Source organism: Aythya fuligula, chromosome Z (assembly GCF_009819795.1).
Source record: "Aythya fuligula isolate bAytFul2 chromosome Z, bAytFul2.pri, whole genome shotgun sequence".
Taxonomy (NCBI): domain Eukaryota; kingdom Metazoa; phylum Chordata; class Aves; order Anseriformes; family Anatidae; genus Aythya; species Aythya fuligula.
Genome location: NC_045593.1, coordinates 8996490 through 9017602, shown reverse-complemented (window position 1 = coordinate 9017602; position 21113 = coordinate 8996490). Strand labels below are relative to the sequence as shown.

General features: G+C 45.5%; 1 protein-coding gene across 3 annotated transcripts in view; it reads right to left on the bottom strand.

Annotated features, from left to right (window-relative positions):
* UBAP1 (ubiquitin associated protein 1) overlaps positions 1 to 19967 on the bottom strand; it is a 33547-nt gene extending 13580 nt beyond the window's left edge. For 2 of the 3 annotated variants that reach the window (XM_032205948.1, XM_032205950.1), the window contains exons 1-2: positions 19916 to 19967; positions 1414 to 1454 (exon numbers count right to left, since the gene is read on the bottom strand). In XM_032205948.1, coding sequence (XP_032061839.1) covers positions 1414 to 1447 — 34 coding nt within the window. In that variant the 5' untranslated portion in view covers positions 1448 to 1454; positions 19916 to 19967. The remainder of the gene's footprint in view (positions 1 to 1413; positions 1455 to 19915) is intronic. The other variant, XM_032205949.1, reaches the window with a different exon arrangement.
* Positions 19968 to 21113: the final 1146 nt, after the last annotated feature.

Genomic DNA, 21113 nt, shown 5'->3' with positions numbered 1-21113 from the left:
GTCCTGCTCTAACTGGGATGATCCAAGCGTGCAAGCCCAACACAATCGCGTCTCTGCATCTCACAGCCCAAGTTGCTCATTACACAAATACCTGTTTTATTAGACTTATTGACACAGTAACTGGGAGACATCTCCCCTCCCATGGCCTTGTTTGCCTGAAATTCACACCAGCCACAGAGCACACACTGTGGTATTTATAGAGCAACATCCCTTGTTTTGGGACAGTAAAACACTAAGCACACCCAGACTAGATGAGTTGAACTGATGACTGTCAGCTTAACCTCAGCACCTAGACTAAGGAATAAAAACCTTGTTTCTTCCCAGTATGGTAATTTTCTAATACACTGCTATAAACTCATCTCAAATACAATCCTAAAAAAAAAAAAAAAAAACCAAGTGTGTGCTAAGAGACACCAACTGTTCTGGGACAGCTAATAGAAAAAAAGTGTTTCTGAAGCAAAACACTGATGCTCATAGCATTCAGCCTAATCACAAAAGTACTGGTCTAGGAAAACTTGATTTCTTTACTTTCTGGGTCAGTTTTCTTCACTTTTCTTTTTTTAAATGTATGAACTTACTGCCTCAATACTCAAATAGATAAGGACTCAATTTGTCTTCTAACAGTAAATTTAATAAAAAAAGCATCACGAACATATACGAACTAACAGCCAAGCCACTGTTTCAATGGTACTATGCTTAAGCAAAGCAATTTAAGGTTTTCTGTTATTTAATATGCTGATTTTTAGAAATTTAATCTGAACCACCATCACAGCTTTAACTGATTACTCATTTTAAGAATCTACATTACACACAAAAAAATGAGAGTCACGGAAACGAGTCCTCTCACATTCATACCCCATTTTCTAAAAGAAACACGCATTGCAGCACATAATTCTTATGACACCAATCATCTGCATGGCATTACACATCTCAGATGTAGGAGAGATCACTTGCCTGTTAGCTACTAAGCCAGGTAAGTCCAATTTAGGAATAAATTCATTACTGAGCAAAATGCAACCCAAGGATACATTAAAAGCTTGACTTGCAATCCAGCCTCTCACTTGACTTTCATAGTAAGAGGCTGCAGATCTAGCGTCTGCTTCAGCGAGCATCACATAAGCACCAAAACTGCAGTTCAGCTTTGATTTTGAAGGGGATTGCTGGGGAGGTATTATCCTGCCATGTCTGAGGGGCAGGGATGATGGGAGATAGTCAAAGGCTAAACTTCAGTTTAGCTAGAGAATGAGCACAGCGTCAGCAAGCAACTATGCAAGAAGGAAGCCAAGGCACTTTGTCCCTAACAAAAAAGCCAGTCAGGGGCTGAACAGATCAGTCTTGACAGCCAGGACATTACTCAGCAGCAACACTAAGATTCATCCTATTGAAAGGGCAAGGGTACCAAATTCCACTTACCATGAGAGTCGGATCCCAACTTCTTAGAAGCCATTTAGAACCTGAAAAACATTTTAAAATACATTTAGCAACTTCATACATATAGCATTGCATAAGCCTATGTGGTTCCAGTCTTATCTCTGTAGTATGGGACACGCTGCTGACACTTGCTATATTTATCCTGTTGCAAAGACAGACAGTAAAATGGATTTTATAGCACCAAGAATTGATGGAGTGAATAAATAACTTTGCTCAGGGTCTGACAATCCAAATGGCCAGGAAAATAAAACCACAAACAGTCAAAAAGCAGCCAGGCTGATTAGAAAGATCGGGTTGTAGATCACAGCACTCCGAGACTGCTCCTTCCCAGCCCCACTGAGCACATCCTGCCTGCCCGGCATTAACAGCCCTTCCTCCTGGAAATACCACACTGATCCTCTTCAGTTTAATCCCCGTTGCTCTAAAAAGGGGTACTATGATATTGGGCGTGCACAGCCAGCATGGCACTTGTCTAGACGTGCTGGGTGGTACACCGATAACAATACACAATGCTGGTACACAGAAACTGGTAGGAAGACCTCAAGATTTCGGATATGCACGAGGAAACAATGCTAACCATAGTCTTCTTCCAACAACTGCAGAATTCAATCATCTACTTTTTTTTTTTTTTTAATTTGAGAAGTCAGTGCAAATCCTACATGGTTAAGATGTTAAACACATGATTATTCAAGCAGCTTTTAACACAGAGAGCCTTCTCATGGCTATCCTGAGAAGAGAGCTGCTTTGAAACTAGAGCAAGCTACAGGATATTTTTGTTGATCGGTCAGCTAAAACCCTACTCCAGGATGCTTGTGGCGTGTTCAGTAACCTTGTCTAGCAGCAGAAGCAGATTGAAGAGCATCATAAGATCTTCCTTAAAACACCACAGCACATTTCCCTCGATAACTCCATCTGTAAGCCCCCCTTTGATGTTACACGTAACAGAGCCTCAGAGTTGCCCTTTGTTTCTGCAGCCCTCCAGCTGACAGAGTGCCCTGTCCAGCAGGCAATCTTCAAACCCATGAAATTACCTGCTACACCCCCAGCAGCAGCAGTCAGTGCTCAAAGCACAATTTGGAGCAGATCTTATTTCCAAACCCATCACTCCCCAAGTGAGGTCTCATTCTTCGGCCTCGGTGTTTCTGCTATGGATTCCAGCTGCAAACATTACCTTCAAGGAATGGTGTCCAGAGCCTAGGACCACACAGACAGCTTCGCTGTCCCTCCCGGCAGCAGCTGACATGGTAGGGATCAGGAAGAGATGGTTTGAGGTACTTTTGGAAACTACCTTTTTCTAGGCAAAGGTCCCTTTACAACACCACATCGGAGTCAATAGCTCAATCAACACCAGTGGCTAATGGGAATTAACACAGCCAAAAGGTGCAAGATTTACCCGGATGCAGCCCAACTTCCTGAAGCAAAGCAAGCAGACACTAGGCTGTGGGGAAGTGAGTCATGCTGGGCAGCTCCAGCTGCACATCACTCTGCTTGGCATTTGTCAGGTTCCTTGCTGCACATCTCTCCCTCTCAGCATTGTCCTTATGCCCCACAGAGCTCCTCTTGGCCAACGAGCTTGGCTTTGGCACCAGCCAACACCTGCTTCTCAAAAGCAAACACCACATGGAGACTTCAAAGAGGGAAGGACATGAAACAGTGCTGAGTTTGCCTCTCGAAGGACGTTCGGGAAGGCCGAGGGCAAAGCCACAAGACCAGCTGGTACAGCTGTACGTGAACTACTGGAGCTGAAAGGGCTTTACTGGTCACAGCACCGCAGAGATCAGACTACACAGCATGAAACCACCCACACCTTTCGGGCCCAGATCACAGGGTCAGGCAAGCAGCTGCTCCGTCAGATCTCTGTGGGAGTAGCAATTAGGATGTAAACTTTATTTGCTGTTATTGAGACAGCCAGGCCACCTGTAAAGTAAAACAGTCTTCATGTACTGCATGTGCTGCCTCCAGCCATCACCCAACACAAACTGGGGACAGGTCTCTATGCACTCCTTGCCCTCCTCCCAACTCTGCTTTCTTATAGCTACTACCTCAGACTGAAAGCCAAGTGCTCCTTCACGAAAGGAGTTTAAAACTTGTGATGCAGAGAGAGGAAGTAGCTTCCTCACTCAGTGACCCAAAGGCAGTACAGATTACACTGCCTGACTCTTATCAGAAGCAACTCACTCCAGACTGTACAAATGCAAGGAACAATGAAAGGAAAATCCAAAGGGATCATTTTTAAAGTGATAATTGATATCCCCTCTCCAGCAGGCTGCTGCAAGGACATACTAAGTTTCCCACACACTGATCACCAGGTGCTGAACACCAGGTTAGCACGATGTTATCAGTTCACTCCAGGGACGTGAACAGCAGCATGCACAGGTCCCACAGAACCAAAGACACGCAGCTCTAGCATCTAGCAGGGAGTTTCGCAGCCGTATCAGGCTGGGGCCTTGGATGTACCCTGTATGCAAAAATGCCCACGTAAGCACTAAGTATTTTTCTTTTGTTGGCAGTCCTGTAGTAAAATCCTAGAGGAGACCAAACACCTGGCATTAATTTCAAAGCGCAGCAGGAAGAACAATTCTGCCACGTGCAACACCTTATTTCTGAGCTACAGAACTGGTTGAGGCACATTAACAGCAAGCTACCATAAAACTGCACTATTCACAGACATACAGTCACACTTTAGATTCAAGCAGCATTCCAGTTAAAATCCCACTAGCTCTTCCTAATGCACCGTGAGCGAATACCTAGTGAGAGGCCGTTCCCCCAGCCCACACCGTCAGCAAAGAGGCTTGTGGAGCTCCACACGCAGGAATGCTGGCACAGGCTGCCAGCCACATTTCGTCACCTCCTTTCTAAAGGGGGCTTAATTAAACCAGTGTCTTCTAAGTAATGGGATTTGATAGGCTATTCAGGCTGGGTCAAAGCTGTTACAGTGGGCAGCAAGGGCTTGCTCAACTTTGGAGCTGCTCTTTTGGAGATTTGAAGGGTTTGCTCCTAAAGCTGTCCTCCAAACCAGCTAGGGGATACCTGCAGCCCTTGGATCTCCAGACACCAGAACAAGATGCTAAAGAGCATTTGTGGCTGATGCTTCACTGTGCATTTTAAACTGACAGAAAGCCTCCTCAACTGTACGTAGTTTTTCAGCACCTTTCCTGGGCTAGGGAAACAAGTTGGTTCCATATTTCTAGGTCTTCTTCCAGCCACCTCCAAGCTTTCTTCTATAACCATAGACCTCCTTAGCCCTGTCCCCGAATTCCTGGTTCTGGCTAACCCTTTGGAAAGGGGATTAGGGCTAGGATGCCTGAAAGTTGTAAGTAATTTTAACCTCAACAGCCTATTATGAACATACAGGGAGGACAGGTAAAGCCCACCTTTTTACTTAATTACACTGAGACAACAGTCTTAAAGCTGTGCAGCCAGAGACACAGTGTAGCGGAGCCCAGAGACTGACAGACAGAAGGGAAAATAAGAGAGAAAACAAGAAGATGCAGAAGCAAAGAAGTGCCATGCCAAAACTGATTACAGAAGCAACTGGCACAAAGAGATAGTGCCAAGCTGAATAGGCTTGAAGGGACAGCACGAAGATGCTTTGAAGAACAAGATGAAAGAAAAGCACAGCTGGCCCTGGAACATTTGGAGGTGATGATACCAAGAGGCTCCATGCATCACGTCAGACCCAGACCTTGTATTAAGTGCCAATAAACACAAGCTCAACCTCTGAAGTTAGGTGCACCTGAACCACCTTCAGAACTGCTCTGAGCTATTGATATTACCCAAGTCAGGTCGATCCACCTGCTACCATTTGCCATATCTGACCACAAACAACCAGGACATCTTCAGGTTTTGAAGAGAAACTATAGAAAGACAAAAAAGATCAAAAATATCACTTTTATTCATCATAGATCACATCGATGAGCTTAGCAGTGATTTTACACTGAGAAAGCAAAAAGCAGTTTGATTTAAGTGACTGGCATATCAATGTTACATAAGACTGATTTCAGCACAAGGGAAAGGCGAGGACCGATGCCAGGACTCTCCATGCAGCTGCCCATAGCACGTACAGACGGAGGCAGTGCCTGTTGCCAGGACAGAACAAGATCTGGGTATCAGAGTAAAACCTGACCTGCTGTTCAGCACAGCACACAACAGGTCCGGTTTTCAGGCACTGCAGTCTCCAAGGAGATGACATCACCCAAAAATCCACAGCAAGTTTTTTTGCTGTGCCCCTCTAACAGCTCTGCAAACCATGAGCCCAGCAAGCTGCAGAGAGGTGCTCCCCTTTTATGAAGTATACGGGCATCAAGCTGATGGTGACAGCTCTTGGATAAAGTCACAATAAAACTGGATTTGACATATCATAACCACATCCCCTACGGTTAAAAAAAACACATCACTTTTACTAGTCTTAATGGAAAGAAACTGTGAAGCGTATCAACAGTGATTCCTTCAAGTGCTACTTGAAGCCAGGAGGTAAGGTACATTGCAGTTCTTGTTCTACTTTAAAATCATTGAGCACAAACCAGACTCTCCTTGAATCAAACACGAACTCCATCCCAGTGTTTGATTTTCAATGGCGACGATTTAAAACAAAGCTAATGACTTACTGGATACAAGTAGCCGCCTTGCAGCTAACGAAAGGCAGAGCACGGACTGCAATGACCACAGCAGGAGGTGTAGGGAGGCAGGGATGAGCCAGCCATGCTGTGTGCACACCCCACATTTCAACAAGCAAGCACTCTGAAGAGAGACCTACCTTTTGAAAGACAGCCCGTAACATCAAATTAATTTTGTTTGCTATTTTCAGTGCAGTGATTGAGGGGCTGAGGGCCAGGAGCCAAGAGGGCAGGGCTTTCAAAACGCATTTCCTGTAAGTGGGAAGGATGGGGAGAAAAGAGCCCCCGAGGAGCAGGGCTATCCACACATCGCATCGCCGAATTACCAGACATGGCTCTTTAGCGATGGCGATAACATCCATTAAGGGGCTCCGCATACAGCTGTGGAACGGTATCTTCCTCACAGGGACACACATTAGGAGAAATTGATTCTTCAAGCTCTGCCCTTGTTTAATGTGACTGAGCGTGCAATTAGACCTTCTGCTTCAGCATGCATCAATCAACGGGAAGTTAAAGTGGAAGGCAATTGTGTGATTTCCACACGCTGCAGCTCCCGTTTCTTGCCCCATATGGATTCGTTGCATTAATGTCAGACAGCTGGGGTTACGTGGCTCTCCTCATGGAGTGTCCCACTTTGCTCATTAAACATACCACACTCGATAGAAGCGCATACTGTTTGAACTGGTTAAGGATTTAGTGCTCTTACCTGGTAACAGACAGTCCTACTCCTCTGTTAACATCCTGATCTTACTTGGCCATAAAGCTACCTGCCCTAAATTTCACCCAGAAATAAGGGAAAAACCTATACAATGGATGAGGAGAGGCAGTACACTGATGCACTAGTTTTTCCCATCACTGAATAGCTTATTGACCACACAAGTTTCCAGCCAAGTTGAGGGTTATAAACCCCATAAGCCTTTAAAACAGCAGGTTTCATGAGCAAGAGCATAAGAAAACTGAAAATGCCTTACGTACAGCCCTGTGGTGGAAGCAGATGAGCACAAGCTTTTCCTTTGGCCAGAGTGTCTTGCCAAAGAAGCGTATGGGAAATGCACTGATTCTAAGTTCATATTTAACTTCACAAACAACAGGTGACCTTTTTAAAATGGACTCTTTCCCAAAGAGCCTGCCACAAGAGAAAGCCGTCTGCAAACAACAGGCAGGCCTGACTACCAAACCGGGCAGTAAGAGAAGGCTGCAGGAGACCTCACAGCAGCCTGCCTGTGCCTAAGGGGGGCTGCAGGACACCTGGGGAGGGACTCTGGGTCAGGGAGTGAGGTGATAGGACAAGGGGGAATGGCTTTAAACTAAGAGAGGGGAGATTTAGAATAGGTATTGGGAAGACATTCCTCACTCTGAGGGTGGTGAGACCCTGTCCCAGGCTGCCCAGAGGAGCTGTGGCTGCCCCATCCCTGGCAGTGCTCAAGGCCAGGCTGGATGGGGCTGGGGGCAGCCTGGGCTGGGGGGAGGTGTCCCTGCCCATGGCAGGGGGGTGGAATTTGACAGTCTTTAAGGTCCCTTCCAACCCAACCCATTTTGTGATTTTATGATGTATCTCAAGTTTTGGACAGCACTGGATAGTGACTAGAAAGCAAGCTACCAGCTTCACCAAAATGCCCCACTTCTTCTGTTCTTTTGGTAAAGTTACATGGAAAAGAAAAAATCTGGAGCATCCTGCATGTTTAAAATGCACGCCTGGAACGGAGCGGCTTAAGCTAATTAAAATGCTGCTGTCCTTATAGCAATGAGATTTCAATATGCAACAAGCCAACTACGAAGTACTTGAGTATTATTAATACTGCAGACTCTTCCCAGTTATGAATGAAGAGCGCTAGACAAACATTGCCGACATGCTGCCAACACCACAGAGCAAAACAGCTTTTGTCATTAAACAGAAGTCCCTTTTCAATCAAAAAAGTGCAGTTTCTTCTTATGTTCTTTGATAAAGAGTAAAAGTAGCTGGTCTTATATCACCTAAAAAAAAAGTTCAATGCTGTGGACAATACAAATATAACACCTACTCTTAACACTGACACAAGAATTCTGACCAATTATTTCATTGCAGAAATAATAGTTCTATTAAAAGAACACAAATTACTATTTTTTATCATTAACTAGAACGTAATACATTTTTACTACTACAGCAATTAAATGACTACTTAAAAATCTATTTCAAATAAAGCTATAACTGATACCTTTTCCTTGCTAAACCATTTTTCTTCTGAGCTTTCATTTATTGAAAGTTATGGTCCTGGTTAATTTGGGGAAACAAATTCTTATGTAGTTAAAGTGGACAAAAAATCCAGCAAGAAATCAAGTTGGACAAAAGTTTTAAGGCTAAAACTTGCAATCTGCTAGCAGGTCAAACAGCAGTTGCTGTTTCTTATATTCAAACTGAGCCAAAATACAAGCGTATTGTGCTGTGCAAGAATAATGGGAACTGGTTTAGGCTACTAGAGAGCATAAGGATTAAAATTGGTAACTCAAGTCACATGCACTACCCACCCATACCATACACTCAGCATCTTCCCAACACAACTCAGTGTGGTACTAACAGAAAGCACAGTCTTAAATGAACCATTCCACCTACAAGTGACTCTGCCTGCCCCGTAGCACGTGGGCTAAATCTTCAAACCCAGTGTGAAGCCACTGCTTCAAATCGTGACTGCACCTTCAGTCCGAGCAGTTTCAACACACATCAGGCCGCCAGAAGCCTTCTCCCATTCCCTACGGGATCTCTCCCACGTGTAACACTGCTGAACATTCCCAGCCACCCGACATCCCTCTCTTCCACTAACACACCTCACTTTTCTCAGTTAGAAGAGTCACATACTGAGGACACGAATTCCCTGTAATTTAGAAGCCAGCATTTTAAGATGCCACCAAGCTCTGCGCTGTTTTTGAAGGAGCACCTGTACTCACCACTGGTACACAAGCTTTTCTTTCACCAAGCATGCACATGGAGATGCACAGGAGCAGAAGTTCTGGAAGCTTCCTATTACCGAAGCACCTAAGAGCATGTTGCAGGTTACCTGGAAGAGCGTGCTTACCAAAACACTTTTCTGCCAAGTGACTGCACAGAACTGACATCACCCCAAACCTGCCTGATTTTCAAAACACATCTCGTTAGTGCTATCAATAGGCCAGCAAGCTAAGCTTACAAGAGAAATGTGAACTCCATCTTCAGTGCTACAGGTGTGACATTCTTTACATAGTGATTTTACTTTTTTTAGGTTTTCATCATTTCTTCCACCCATCAGCATGTCAGTGGCACAGCTTCAGCTCTCAGCTAGCTCATTTTCTCATTAGCCCGAAGTACCTGTCTTCATATCCATATTCATATCCTTCATGTCCAAACACGGCTGAATGACAGTTAAAAAATGGTCCAGAAGGGAAATATCAGTAGTCAACACTGAATTAAGTTCTGCTCCCAGAAGTTATCTTTTAAAGATGTTCCACTGGTTTCAATTAAAAATGGAATAGGTGCATAACTGAGCATACCGAACAGGAAATAATTTTAAAGTGAGCACTTACACCTTAATTGTTTCTTGAAAAGGCTTTTTAGCTTCAGGGAAGACTGAAATTCAGTGAACATTTAGTCTTGCTCCTTAAAAACCCACAGGGACAGCAGTATTATCAGCTGGTATCAAAAATAAACACTCTTGGCATATGAAAACAGCAGCAGACACCAGAACAGGCTCAGCACAGTGCTGGTGCCCACACTTCTGGATCTGAATTCAGTGGGAACAGACCACAGGAAGTCGTCTTTCGCAAGCTTGTCTAGCATAGAGAAGTAGAAATCTAGCTTTACACAGTCGAGCTGAGCTTGCCCTCAGCGACAGTGGTCAATTTACTCACAAAAATAGAATATGACAAGTCAAAGGGCTGCTTACTGTGCTGTGTATTAGAAAACTTCATTGGCCTAAGCACCCTGAAGGCATTGTACTCCAGCCCTGAAACAGAAACTTCTTCCTTGCAGTCTCCTGATTTGGAGTTCCCAAACAGCAAAGGCCACTCTATTTAGGGCTGCTTAAATGGCAATAAGGCTTAGCCTGTAGTCCAACAATAGACTACAGAGCTCAGAAAAGGAAGCCACGAGCAAGAGGCAAAGAGTGAGTACATCTGTTAAACAAGGTTCCCTCTGTGTGTGCGACTGCCACAGCTGAGCTTGCTCACAGCTAAGACATACACACGTGCAAGCAGCCCTCACTCTTGGAGAAAAAGCAGAGCAGCTACCTAAACCCTGGGACATCTTTCAGTGATGCTCCGGTCACTGAGTTCACCTTCACACGCTGCTTCAGAAAGCATTTCCATACCACAGGTGTAATCTCTCCCTCTGTGCTGCAGAGAATTCACCAGCTACATTCAGGAAAAAGTACCCAGCACATCCCTAAGCACCATAAAATAACCTCTATCCACATGACACTCATCTAATATGGAAACAACTGGAGTTAAGGCGAAATTTAAGTTTCCTCACTTAAAAAACAACCTGGAAAGGTCTGCTTTCTCTCTAAGACAATAATTCAGTTTGCCCATTGCAGCCCCACACTTGAACAGATGAGTTTAACACTTACTGTGGGCTGGAAGCCCAAACCTCACTGCGAACGCACCATCATCCTTCAGTCATAAATATGCAGAGCAAAATCCAGAAGCCCATAATGTACTGGAAGTGACAAATGTGCAATTACAAACCTCCCAATGACAAGAGGACACGAAGACCAAACAAGAATTTCATGTTCAGCTGGAATGAAAAATGGAGAGGAACCCATAACCCCAGAAATACGCTTTCATTTGAAGCCTGAAGGACTCTGGGGCATTCACACCACCACCAACTGAACACATTTTTACAAACAATTCTCATTCACAACTTTTATCCTGAGCAAAAATCCATTTTGCCAAAATTCCCCTAAACCACCAGCACAGCCTAGTTGTTCCATGACACTTCAAAAACAGTTTTCAAGGCACCTACCAGAGAGCAAAATCCATCCCAGGTTTGCAGGTGTGAGGAACAAGGCACAAAGATGAAAACTGTATGCCCACAGTCATCCAGCTCAGCTAACAACAAAGCCAGAGCAGAACTTGTATTTCCTGACTCCCAAATCCACAGCTATCCCAGGAATCTCACTGCATTCTCTCTGGTTTTGTCCAGTATCTCTGATCCACAATATTCCATACCAGATCTCCCCTATTCAGTTTTCCACCCTAATGATGTTCTTCTGGATTGGTATCATGAAACTGGATTTAGCCCAAACTTTATTTCTAAGTTGCTATTTCCAACCCATTTAAGTTTGCAGTTTGGTTGCACAACACCTCCAGTGTTGCTCGGTGGTATAAATTTTTTTTCCAGTCTATTAGACATTTCTTCAGAAGCACTGCTAATGAGCACAACCCCTGAAACACTTAAGCAAGGAATAACTAAACAGAAACAGATCATTTTATATGCAAAAGGCGTCTTCAGAGATGCATTAGCTCCATTTCCTCAGGACATTTTGACAGATCTGAGTCAGCTCCAGCAATCTAGCCTCACTTCTACATAACTAGGTTGGAGTAGGTTACCGGAGGAGATTGCCACATGACCATCCAACAGCGGTGCCCTCAGCTTTTCTTCTCCAAACATCTTACAGACCAGCAACAATACAGGACTGCTAACACACAGATCTATCTCTTTGGACCATCACTACCATTAGAAAGCAGCAAGATATCCTGTAAAAAAAAGTGTAAAGACTTTGGGTTGACTGTTCCTCTACTGGGATGTTAGATTTCCTCCCATCACCTGGGAATCAGCCCCAGCCTCTTCTCTAACCCTTGTCTGATTTAACACAGCTTTAGAAGATACATCCAATGCTGCCTAATGACAGAACAGACACATCATGCTCAAATTCCTGCAGTAATGTCAAATTACAGGAGAAATGTGCCTTGAAAAAGGCTTGTAATAAAACATAGACAAGCTCTCTCCCAGCTTGCAGAAGAGAAGAGACCTTTACATTACTAGGTGGAGTCAGTTCATACAGAGTACAGCCAAGTCCCTGCACTAAATACTGCCTATTTCAAGCATTTGTTTCCTCGAGGGAATAGACAGAAGCAGAATTTCTTCCTCAGGGCAATATCATAAAACCCAAAGAATACCTCCTTACACTTCTTGCAAGTGCAGTGTGCAGATTCAGGTATGAAAAGGATGGTGTTAGCACGTCACAGGAGTAGATGTGTCACAGCCACTGCATCACCCACAGGCACATTTCTGGAGTCCATCCCCAGCTCCAAAAGCAGCTTAGACCACACAGCTGCTTGTGACACTGCCAGCTTCTTCACATTTGTCTTCATTTACCTTCTATCTCATCATATACTTGTGGGTTCTTTAAGCTGCAGTTAAGGCTTTTCCAGTTGAAGACCATCAGTGTGAAAAGATTATGGAACACTGAGTATTGCTTTTACGTCCTCACTTGAATTTGTTAGCTTTCCCTTTGTACATAAAGAGAAATAGAACAGAGTTATTTAAAAGCAACAAGCTTTTTTACCATTTCTATTTGCACTTGCTTTGCAAAAAATGCACATCAACAAGCCCAGGCATTCAACGGGCTGGAAATACATTATGGGCATTTATGGGCTTTTTACCAGCTATCCAAAGAACTCCAGGTAAGTTACAGACATTATGCACTAAACTCCCTTCTACAGACAAGAAAAAAGCCTCTAACTGCAGATGCTGAGAGCTGCCCTCTGTCAAGACACCAACTCGCATCTAGCAGCTGCTCTTTTAGAGACCATTCACTGGTGTAAAGTAATTGCATTTTGCATCCCACCATCTCTTAGCATTTCTGAGCCAGACATTTTCGCTAGTTTTGCTGTAGCATGAGATTCTCTATCAGTTGTAGAAATCCTGAAACATCTCCCCTCACTCCAAAGTCTGATAGTCACTCCTATCATAATGGCAACAAGAATATTGGCTGATTAAATCTTGTTACAGATTTTTTTTCCCCAAACTTCCCCAAGCTTGTTCTTGTGGGGGACTTCAACTTGCCAGACATATCCTGAAAGCACAACACAGCCCAGAGAAAACAGTCTAGGAGGTTTCTGGAGAGCGATTAACTATTTCTAGAGAGCAAGATAACTTCCTGACGCAGCTGGTTAGCAAGCCTACCTGGGGAGGTGCCCCGCTAGACCCTCTGTTCACAAACAGAGAAGGACTGGTGGGAGATGTGGTCGGGAGCTGTCTTGGGCAGAGTGACCATGAAATGGTGGAGTTCTCCATTCTTGGGGAAGTCAGGAGGGGGATTGGTAAAACTGCAGTCTTGTACTTCTGTAGGGCTGACTTTGAGCTGCTCAGGACACTGGTTGGTGGAGTCCCTTGGGAGGCGGTTCTGAAGGGCAGAGGAGTCCAGGAAGGCTGGGCGCTCTTCAAGAGGGAAATCTTAATGGCGCAGGAACGGTCTGTCCCCACGTGCCCAGAGACGAGCTGGCGGGGAAGAAGACCAGCCTGGCTCAACAGAGAACTGTGGCTTGAGCTTAGGAGAAAAAAGAGGGTTTACAATCTTTGGAAAAGAGGGTGGGCCACTCGGGAGGACCATATGGATGCTGTGAGGCTGTGCAGGGACAAAATTAGGAAGGCCAAAGCTCATCTGGAGCTCAATCTGGCTACTGCCATCAAAGACAACAAAAAATGTTTTTATAAATATATCAACACAAAAAGGAGGACTAAGGAGAATCTCCATCCTTTACTGGATGCGGGGAGAAACTTAGTTACAAGAGATGAGGAAAAGGCAGAGGTGCTTAATGCCTTCTTTGCGTCAGTCTTTAGCAGAAAAATCAGTTGTTCTCTGGATACCCAGTACCCCAAGCTGGTGGAAGGGGATGGGGAGCAGGATGTGGCCCTCATAATCCATGACAAAACGGTTGGCGACCTGCTACAGCACTTAGATGTGCACAAGTTGATGGGGCCGGATGGGATCCACCTGAGGGTACTGAGAGAACTGGCAGAGGAGCTGGCCAAGCCACTTTCCATCATTTATCAACAGTCCTGGCTATCAGGGGAGGTCCCAGTCGACTGGCGGCTAGCAAACACGATGCCCATCTACAAGAAGGGCCGGAGGGCAGACCTGAGGAACTACAGGCCTGTCAGTTTGACCTCAGTGCCAGGGAAGCTCATGGAGCAGATTATCTTGAGTGTCATCACACAGCACTTGCAGGGTAACCAGGCAATCTTTATCGATGATCTGGGTGAGGGCATTGAGTGCACCCTCAGTAAGTTCGCAGATGACACCAAGTTAGGTGCGTGTGTCGATCTGCTTGAGGGTAGGAAAGCTCTGCAGGAGGATCTGGATAGGCTGCACCGATGGGCTGAGGTCAACTGCATGAAGTTCAACAAGGCCAAGTGCCGGGTCCTGCACCTGGGGCGCAATAACCCCAAGCAGAGCTACAGGCTGGGAGAGGAATGGTTGGAGAGCTGCCAGGCAGAGAAGGACCTGGGAGTGATGGTGGACAGTCGGCTGAATATGAGCCAGCAGTGTGCTCAGGTGGCCAAGAAGGCCAACGGCATCCTGGCTTGTATCAGGAACAGCGTGACCAGCAGGGCTAGGGAGGTGATCATCCCCCTGTACTCGGCTCTGGTGAGGCCGCACCTCGAGTACTGTGTTCAGTTTTGGGCCCCTCGCTACAAGAAGGACATCGAGGTGCTTGAGCGGGTGCAGAGAAGGGCGACGAAGCTGGTGAGGGGCCTGGAGAACAAGTCCTACGAGGAGCGGCTGAGGGAGCTGGGATTTGGAGAAGAGGAGGCTCAGGGGCGACCTTATCGCTCTCTACGGGTACCTCAAGGGAGGCTGTAGCGGGGTGGGGGTTGGTCTGTTCTCCCACGTGCCTGGTGACAGGATGAAGGGGAATGGGCTAAAGTTGTGCCAGGTGAGGTTTAGGTTAGATGTTAGGAAGAACTTCTTTACTGAAAGGGTTGTGAGGCACTGGAACAGGCTGCCCAGGGAAGTGGTGGAGTCACCATCCCTGGAAGTCTTTAAAAGACGTTTAGACGTAGAGCTTAGGGATATGGTTTAGTGGGGATTGTTAGCGTTAGGTAGAGGTTGGACTCGATGATCTTGAGGTCTCTTCCAACCTAGAAATTCTGTGATTCTGTGAAACATTTTCTTCAAATTATTCCTCAGGATATTATCTTGAGGATTATCTAGAATATGACACTTCAAATAGTTAAGTGCTTAGTTGCAAAAGTAATAGCAGGTATAGAGCCCTGACAGTCTATGACCACTGACATAATTACAGCTTGATTAATAACTAATCTTGGTTTATTAGGAACTCACCAATTTAATAAGCATCTAATAAATACAGAAATCTGCTCCCCAAAATATTTATGGCTCATGACTCCTCCCAAAGTGCAGGGTGATTCTGAATTACTTTTCCATCCATTTTTGTTCATAAAACTCCAACTTGACTTGGGATACATCAACGCCCTTCCTCAGAAAGGACCATAGGGTACTTTCTGATAATCATATTTAAAAAAAATACACACCATCATGAACACAGAAAGCAAAAAGTCAATATATATATTTTTTTAGAGGAGTCAGACTGGCAAACTGCTTGTAGTGACCTAATAATTATGAGATTAAGAACGCACGCTTTTCTCAGATTGTGTTACAGCATAAAGCTCTTCTATCCCTTTTCACCATGAAGTTTTATTCCAGATAATTGATTTTAAATATATATATACCTTCCCCTACAAGTACCTCCTATATTTCTATTTCAAAGTATTATAGGTTACTGTGCAAGGACACCACATGACAGTATTAGTCACTAGGGTGGAACCCAGGATAGCTTTGCTGTATTAGATAAGGAAACACATATCCTTTAACAACTACTTCACAGGGCATTTACAAATGAAGAATCTCATTTTATTCTAGAGCCCAGAGCTGATGAAGCAAATCAAATCCAACATAAAAGCACATCTCTATGTCTACATTAAGCACAGATCTTACGCTTGACACAGCACAACTGGCAACACACAGACTCTCAGAAACCCAACCTCCAAAGCTCAGGGAATAAATCTCACCAGTCATGACTTCATCTGCAGCTACCCTAGAGATGACAAACTGTACAAGCACAAATACAAACATTAGGAAAGGGCTTAAGTCAACTCTTTCACATGATCTATTAGATAGCCGTGATGAACACTGACCTCCAGCAACACAGACCAGACTAACTGGGAGCTCACGACTAGCAGAATCATTTACTCTATTACTAGTTTCCATAATATCAACCACCATTGGCTAAGTAGCTTAAGTAATCCTTGAGAGTAGCTTAGTACATACACATAAGACCATCTTACAGCTGAAAAATGGACTGCTTCTTGAATAGGACTCCTGCTCTGTGATTTGCCCAGGTGAAATGTTACACCTGTCAGTGTTTCTGACAAAACACAGCTCAGAGAATTACAGGCTAAGAACTTCCATTTGAACTCCGCTGGTTAGATGGAAACTGCGACGTTGCTCAAGCAACATGGTATTTTGAACTTACCTTCTCTCCCTCTTAGAGAATACTGAAACTTAAGTCAAAGGAATGATACGCTGTTCCTTCTTTGATACACTTCAGGGTTTCAAGTAAGCACACTGCAAGCTTAAAGGAAGCTGGAAAGAGCTTTTAGCCTTTTGAATACAAAACATAACTAAGTCTGGACACAGAAGCTGTTCTTTCAAAATTCTGAAGTACAGGAAAGAGTATTTCTTAACATTTAAGAGCATGCTTCGCTCATGCAAGCAAAGATTTGGAATAACTCTGATCATTTAAGAGATTAAGAGCGAAAAACAGCATTGCTCAGATTCTTCTAGAAGATCTCAATCAAGACTACACTGGCTGCAAAAGGTCGTCAGGGACACAGAAACCGAGCTTATTGAAACCAAGTCATAAGGTCAATGCATTTAGCAATGCACTAGCATACCAGAGAGGATTACCCACCTAGGCAGTTAACACAGAAAAACCGTGAGCTCAGGCTTGTATCGACCAGCTGCAATCCCAGTGATTGATCGCAGAGCGGTACACACTACAAGATCATTAGCAATGCCTTCCTTGTTATCAGAGCAAGCAGACATCGCAGGGAGGACAGCTCAACCTATGAAACCTAGTTTTTCAAACAAGAATATTTATAGTTTGTAAACAACCCTTTTCCTCTAATCAACAATTTTCAGAAACATCTTGCAGAATTTTTCAGTTACAGCTCCGCTAGACCTCCTTCACACCATCATTGATTTGCGTTACAGTGATCAATTTTAATAGATGGTAATGCCTTTTGGTAAAGATCCTTTAGGGAAAGATCCCGTAGCTTCAGCCCTGGAATTTATGGCAGAAGAGACTGACACTGATCTTGTTAGAAACGTAATGCCAGAAAAGTCTGGACAGAAGCTCCTGCCTAATAAGTACAACTAAATTTCCCACAAATCAATTTAACAGAACATTCAAAGAACAGGAACAAGGTGGTGACAAAGGCTTATGATATAGTGACAGGCTATTTTCAAGAATATTTGTATGTCTTTAATTATCAATCCCTGAAGTTTGTGGGAGCAACACAACACCATAAACTTATAGAATAAAACCCCGGGTATGTGTAAGATGACACCTGCTGCGGCATTATAGCACTTCTGCCACCAGCAAAACAGCTCTGGCTGCCGGTGTGACAGCATTAGATGGGATTGTCTCCTGGACTGGCCCAGAAACCTAACTCCTGTTCTGCACATGAACAAAGCAGATGGAGCAATTCTGCATGTTTTTTTTTTTTTTTAATATAATTTTTAATCCTTAAGATTTTTGCTAGCCATCAACGTAAACTAAAAAAAATTAATCTCCCAGCTAAATAGCTGGGCAATATACTCCCTAAAATATTCTAAAAATTGAAGTTCAGTTTATTAAAGATAAACTAATATTTATTCCTTAATCATTCACATACCTTATACCTAAAACTTCCTTGTTTTCACTTCAAAGTTCCAGATAATTTCATTTCAGCTTTCGTGTGACTAATCTTGAATCTTTGCTCTTAGTATAAGCAACTTCTTTCCAGATTCCTTTCTTCCACAGTACACTCACAGGAAAAACAAGTATCAAGCTTGCAAGCCAGATCCAGCAGATTACAGGAGAAAGATGACTTTCAGTTTTGTTTGAGACCAAATCCTCGAGCCAACAAAAACAAAGTTGAGAGACTACGTTTTTTTTCCCCCATCCTGAGAATTAAGATTCTGCCCAAAAGGTTTGAGTTACCCGATTGCAAGGGTGTCCTAAAGTCCCACCGTCACTTGCAAATTACACCTCTGTGTACAGAACCTGAAGTCATTAGGCAGCAGCACCACCGCTGTTGTGCAGAGCACTGATACTCACCTAACACCGTACTGCACAAGGCCTGGCATACATCAGCCCAGCTCTACTGAGCGGCTACCACACACACCTTCTCAGCCCTGTTCCCTTCCCTGTGGCAGCACTGTGCAAGTAGCTCTGGTCTGTAGGGAGAAAAGAGAGGACACAGCCAAAAATTTTTTTCCCCCCTGAAAAAAAAAAAAAAAAAAGTTGCTGCAACTCAGAGATGCCAGATCTGCAGGGTCAGCCCTAGGAAGGGAGCTGTTGCAGGAGTGCCAGCACTAGGACAGAAAGTCCCACAATCCATGGATGACCAGGGAAGGAAGGAGAGGAAGAGGTCTGGCTGACTGCAGAACCGCCTCTTCTTTTTCCTTAACACCCTTTGTCACAAGTTGGAGCAAGATTCCTCCCCAGTAAACTCCCACAAAAGCCTCTTGACCACTTAGCAGTTTCCGAGATGCTGCTGTTTTCTGTTGTTAGCACAAAGTTACATCACCAGTCACAACGGAGCTGTTCTGTAACCTGACAATACTTGCCATTTAGGAACATCCACCTCAAAGTACTTACACTTGACATCAATACATTCTTCCTGAATTCCTCTGCCCCCTGCTTGCCCTGAAATGAGGAAGTTTGGTGACACAACAGGGCACCTCCAACAGCTGAGCAACAGCTACAGCAGTCGTACAGCCAAGAGCCGAAGTCCACCTACGTAGCTCTGCTCTGATAAGACAATAATCATAAGAATTCTGCAAGACGTCATTTTTTAAAATCCTATCTTGACTTTTTAAATAATGTGAAGAATAAAAACACTTGACAAAGTGATGACTCATTTCCACCCATTATAATTTCTTTTACTTCTTTAAAAAAAAAAATCCTAACTTCCCCTTAACGTGGCAGATTTGGGGCTATCAAAAATCAGAAAGACAGCCTTTGAATTACATTAAATACTTCCATAGCAGCGTTAACTGTTTTACTCCTACCGAGCTAGCCGAACAGAGCATGCTAGAAGTTAGAAGCTACAAAAATAAAGTATTCCTGCACCACACACATCCAGGGTACATCAAATGTAGAAGATACGATCCTCTTGTAAATACGAAAGGAAAAGAGTTAAGTAGAAAAGAGGCAGAAATAAGCGCTAAGCATAAAGAGGTGCAGAGAGCTACCACGGAGCGAAGACGACTGCGGCTCTCCAGCGCACAACGCCTCGAGATAGCGCTGCAAATACAAAACCAGGAGGGGGAGAGGAAGCCACGCACCCGACCCCCCAGCCCCAAAAACACAGAACCTGGCGGCTCCCCGGCGGGGATCTGTACGCTGGGGGAAGGAAGAGCGTTGTTATTCGCCGGGATCCGGGAGCTGCCCAGGCGGGCACAGCCCCGGGGCCCAGCACACGGAACCTTACCCCTACCCCCCCCACACCCCCAGGCCCCCCTCAGGCCCCCGCGGCCTCCCCTCGGCTGCTGAATCACAGCGGGGCCGCCGGGCCCACCCCCCCCCAAGGCCCAAAACGACACCGGATCCCCCTCCCGGAGCCTTACCCGTTACCTCGCGGCCCACAGCCGGCACCCGCGGCCGCTCCCCGCCGCCCTGCGCCCCTAGGCCAGCCGCGCCCCGCCGCCGCCGCCAGCCCCACCGCCGGGCGCCGCCATCTTGTCCGCCTCCTCCTCCTCCTCCTCCTCCTCGCCCCGCCGACGTGCTGACGTCACGCCGCACGCTCACCTGCCCCCCCTCCCTCCCAACACACCGCCCAATCGGGTGGGGCTCGCCGGTGACGTCATGGGCGGGGAGGGAGAGGGAGGGAGGAGGCAAAATGGCGGCGGGGGGGGAAAGGGGGAGGAGGTTCCCAGGAGGAGGGGGGGGGGCGTGTTGTGGCTGGAGGCACGGCAAAAGGCACGCGTAACAAAAAGCACTCGTAACAAAAAGCACATCCACCGCGAGTTTAATAAAGGAATGTGTAAACGCAAACAGCTCCCTCTGCCCCCTGCTTGCCCTGAAATGAGGAAGTTTGGTGACACAACAGGGCACCTCCAAGCACCCCGATCTGCTGAGGCGCCTGCTGACTGAAAGGGTGGCACCAAGCGGGGCGTGGGGCAGAGCTGTGCAAAGATGAGCTGATGGCAGATGTGAGCCCCTCTGGCGCATGGTGGGCGTGGAGGAGCACGCAGAGGGTGCGCTTGGTGCTTGTGAGCTGTTCCGTGCCTCAGCACCCTCTGAAATCCCTCGCTATGAGTGTGGTGAGGCCCTGGCCCAGGCTGCCCAGAGGAGCTGTGGCTGCCCCATCCCTGGCAGTGCTCAAGGCCAGGCTGGATGGGGCTTTGGGCAGCCTGGGCTGGGGGGAGGTGTCCCTGCCCATGGCAGGGGGGTTGGAAGTAAACAATCTTTAATGTCCCTTGCAACCCAAACCATCCTGTGATTCTATGATTTTCCCACATAAGAGACTACAGTATAAGTTGTGCATTTTACAGTCACAGGTAACACTCTTGCAGGCTGACTCCAAAGGGATGCACATGAAACCAACCTCATGTATCCTGCTGTTTAAGCTACCCGAATACCCTTACCGTGTCCCTCCAGCATAGTGTGGTCATCCTACTCTGCTCTTACCCTCAGGACTAGGATATAAAGGCTGCCTTTTGTTTCTCACCAGCAGCACAGACATGGCCTGCCGACAAGATTCCTGTCCCTGCCCTCTAGGTATTGCCCAGCAAGTCACATTTGCTCAAAACTAAAGAAAACAGT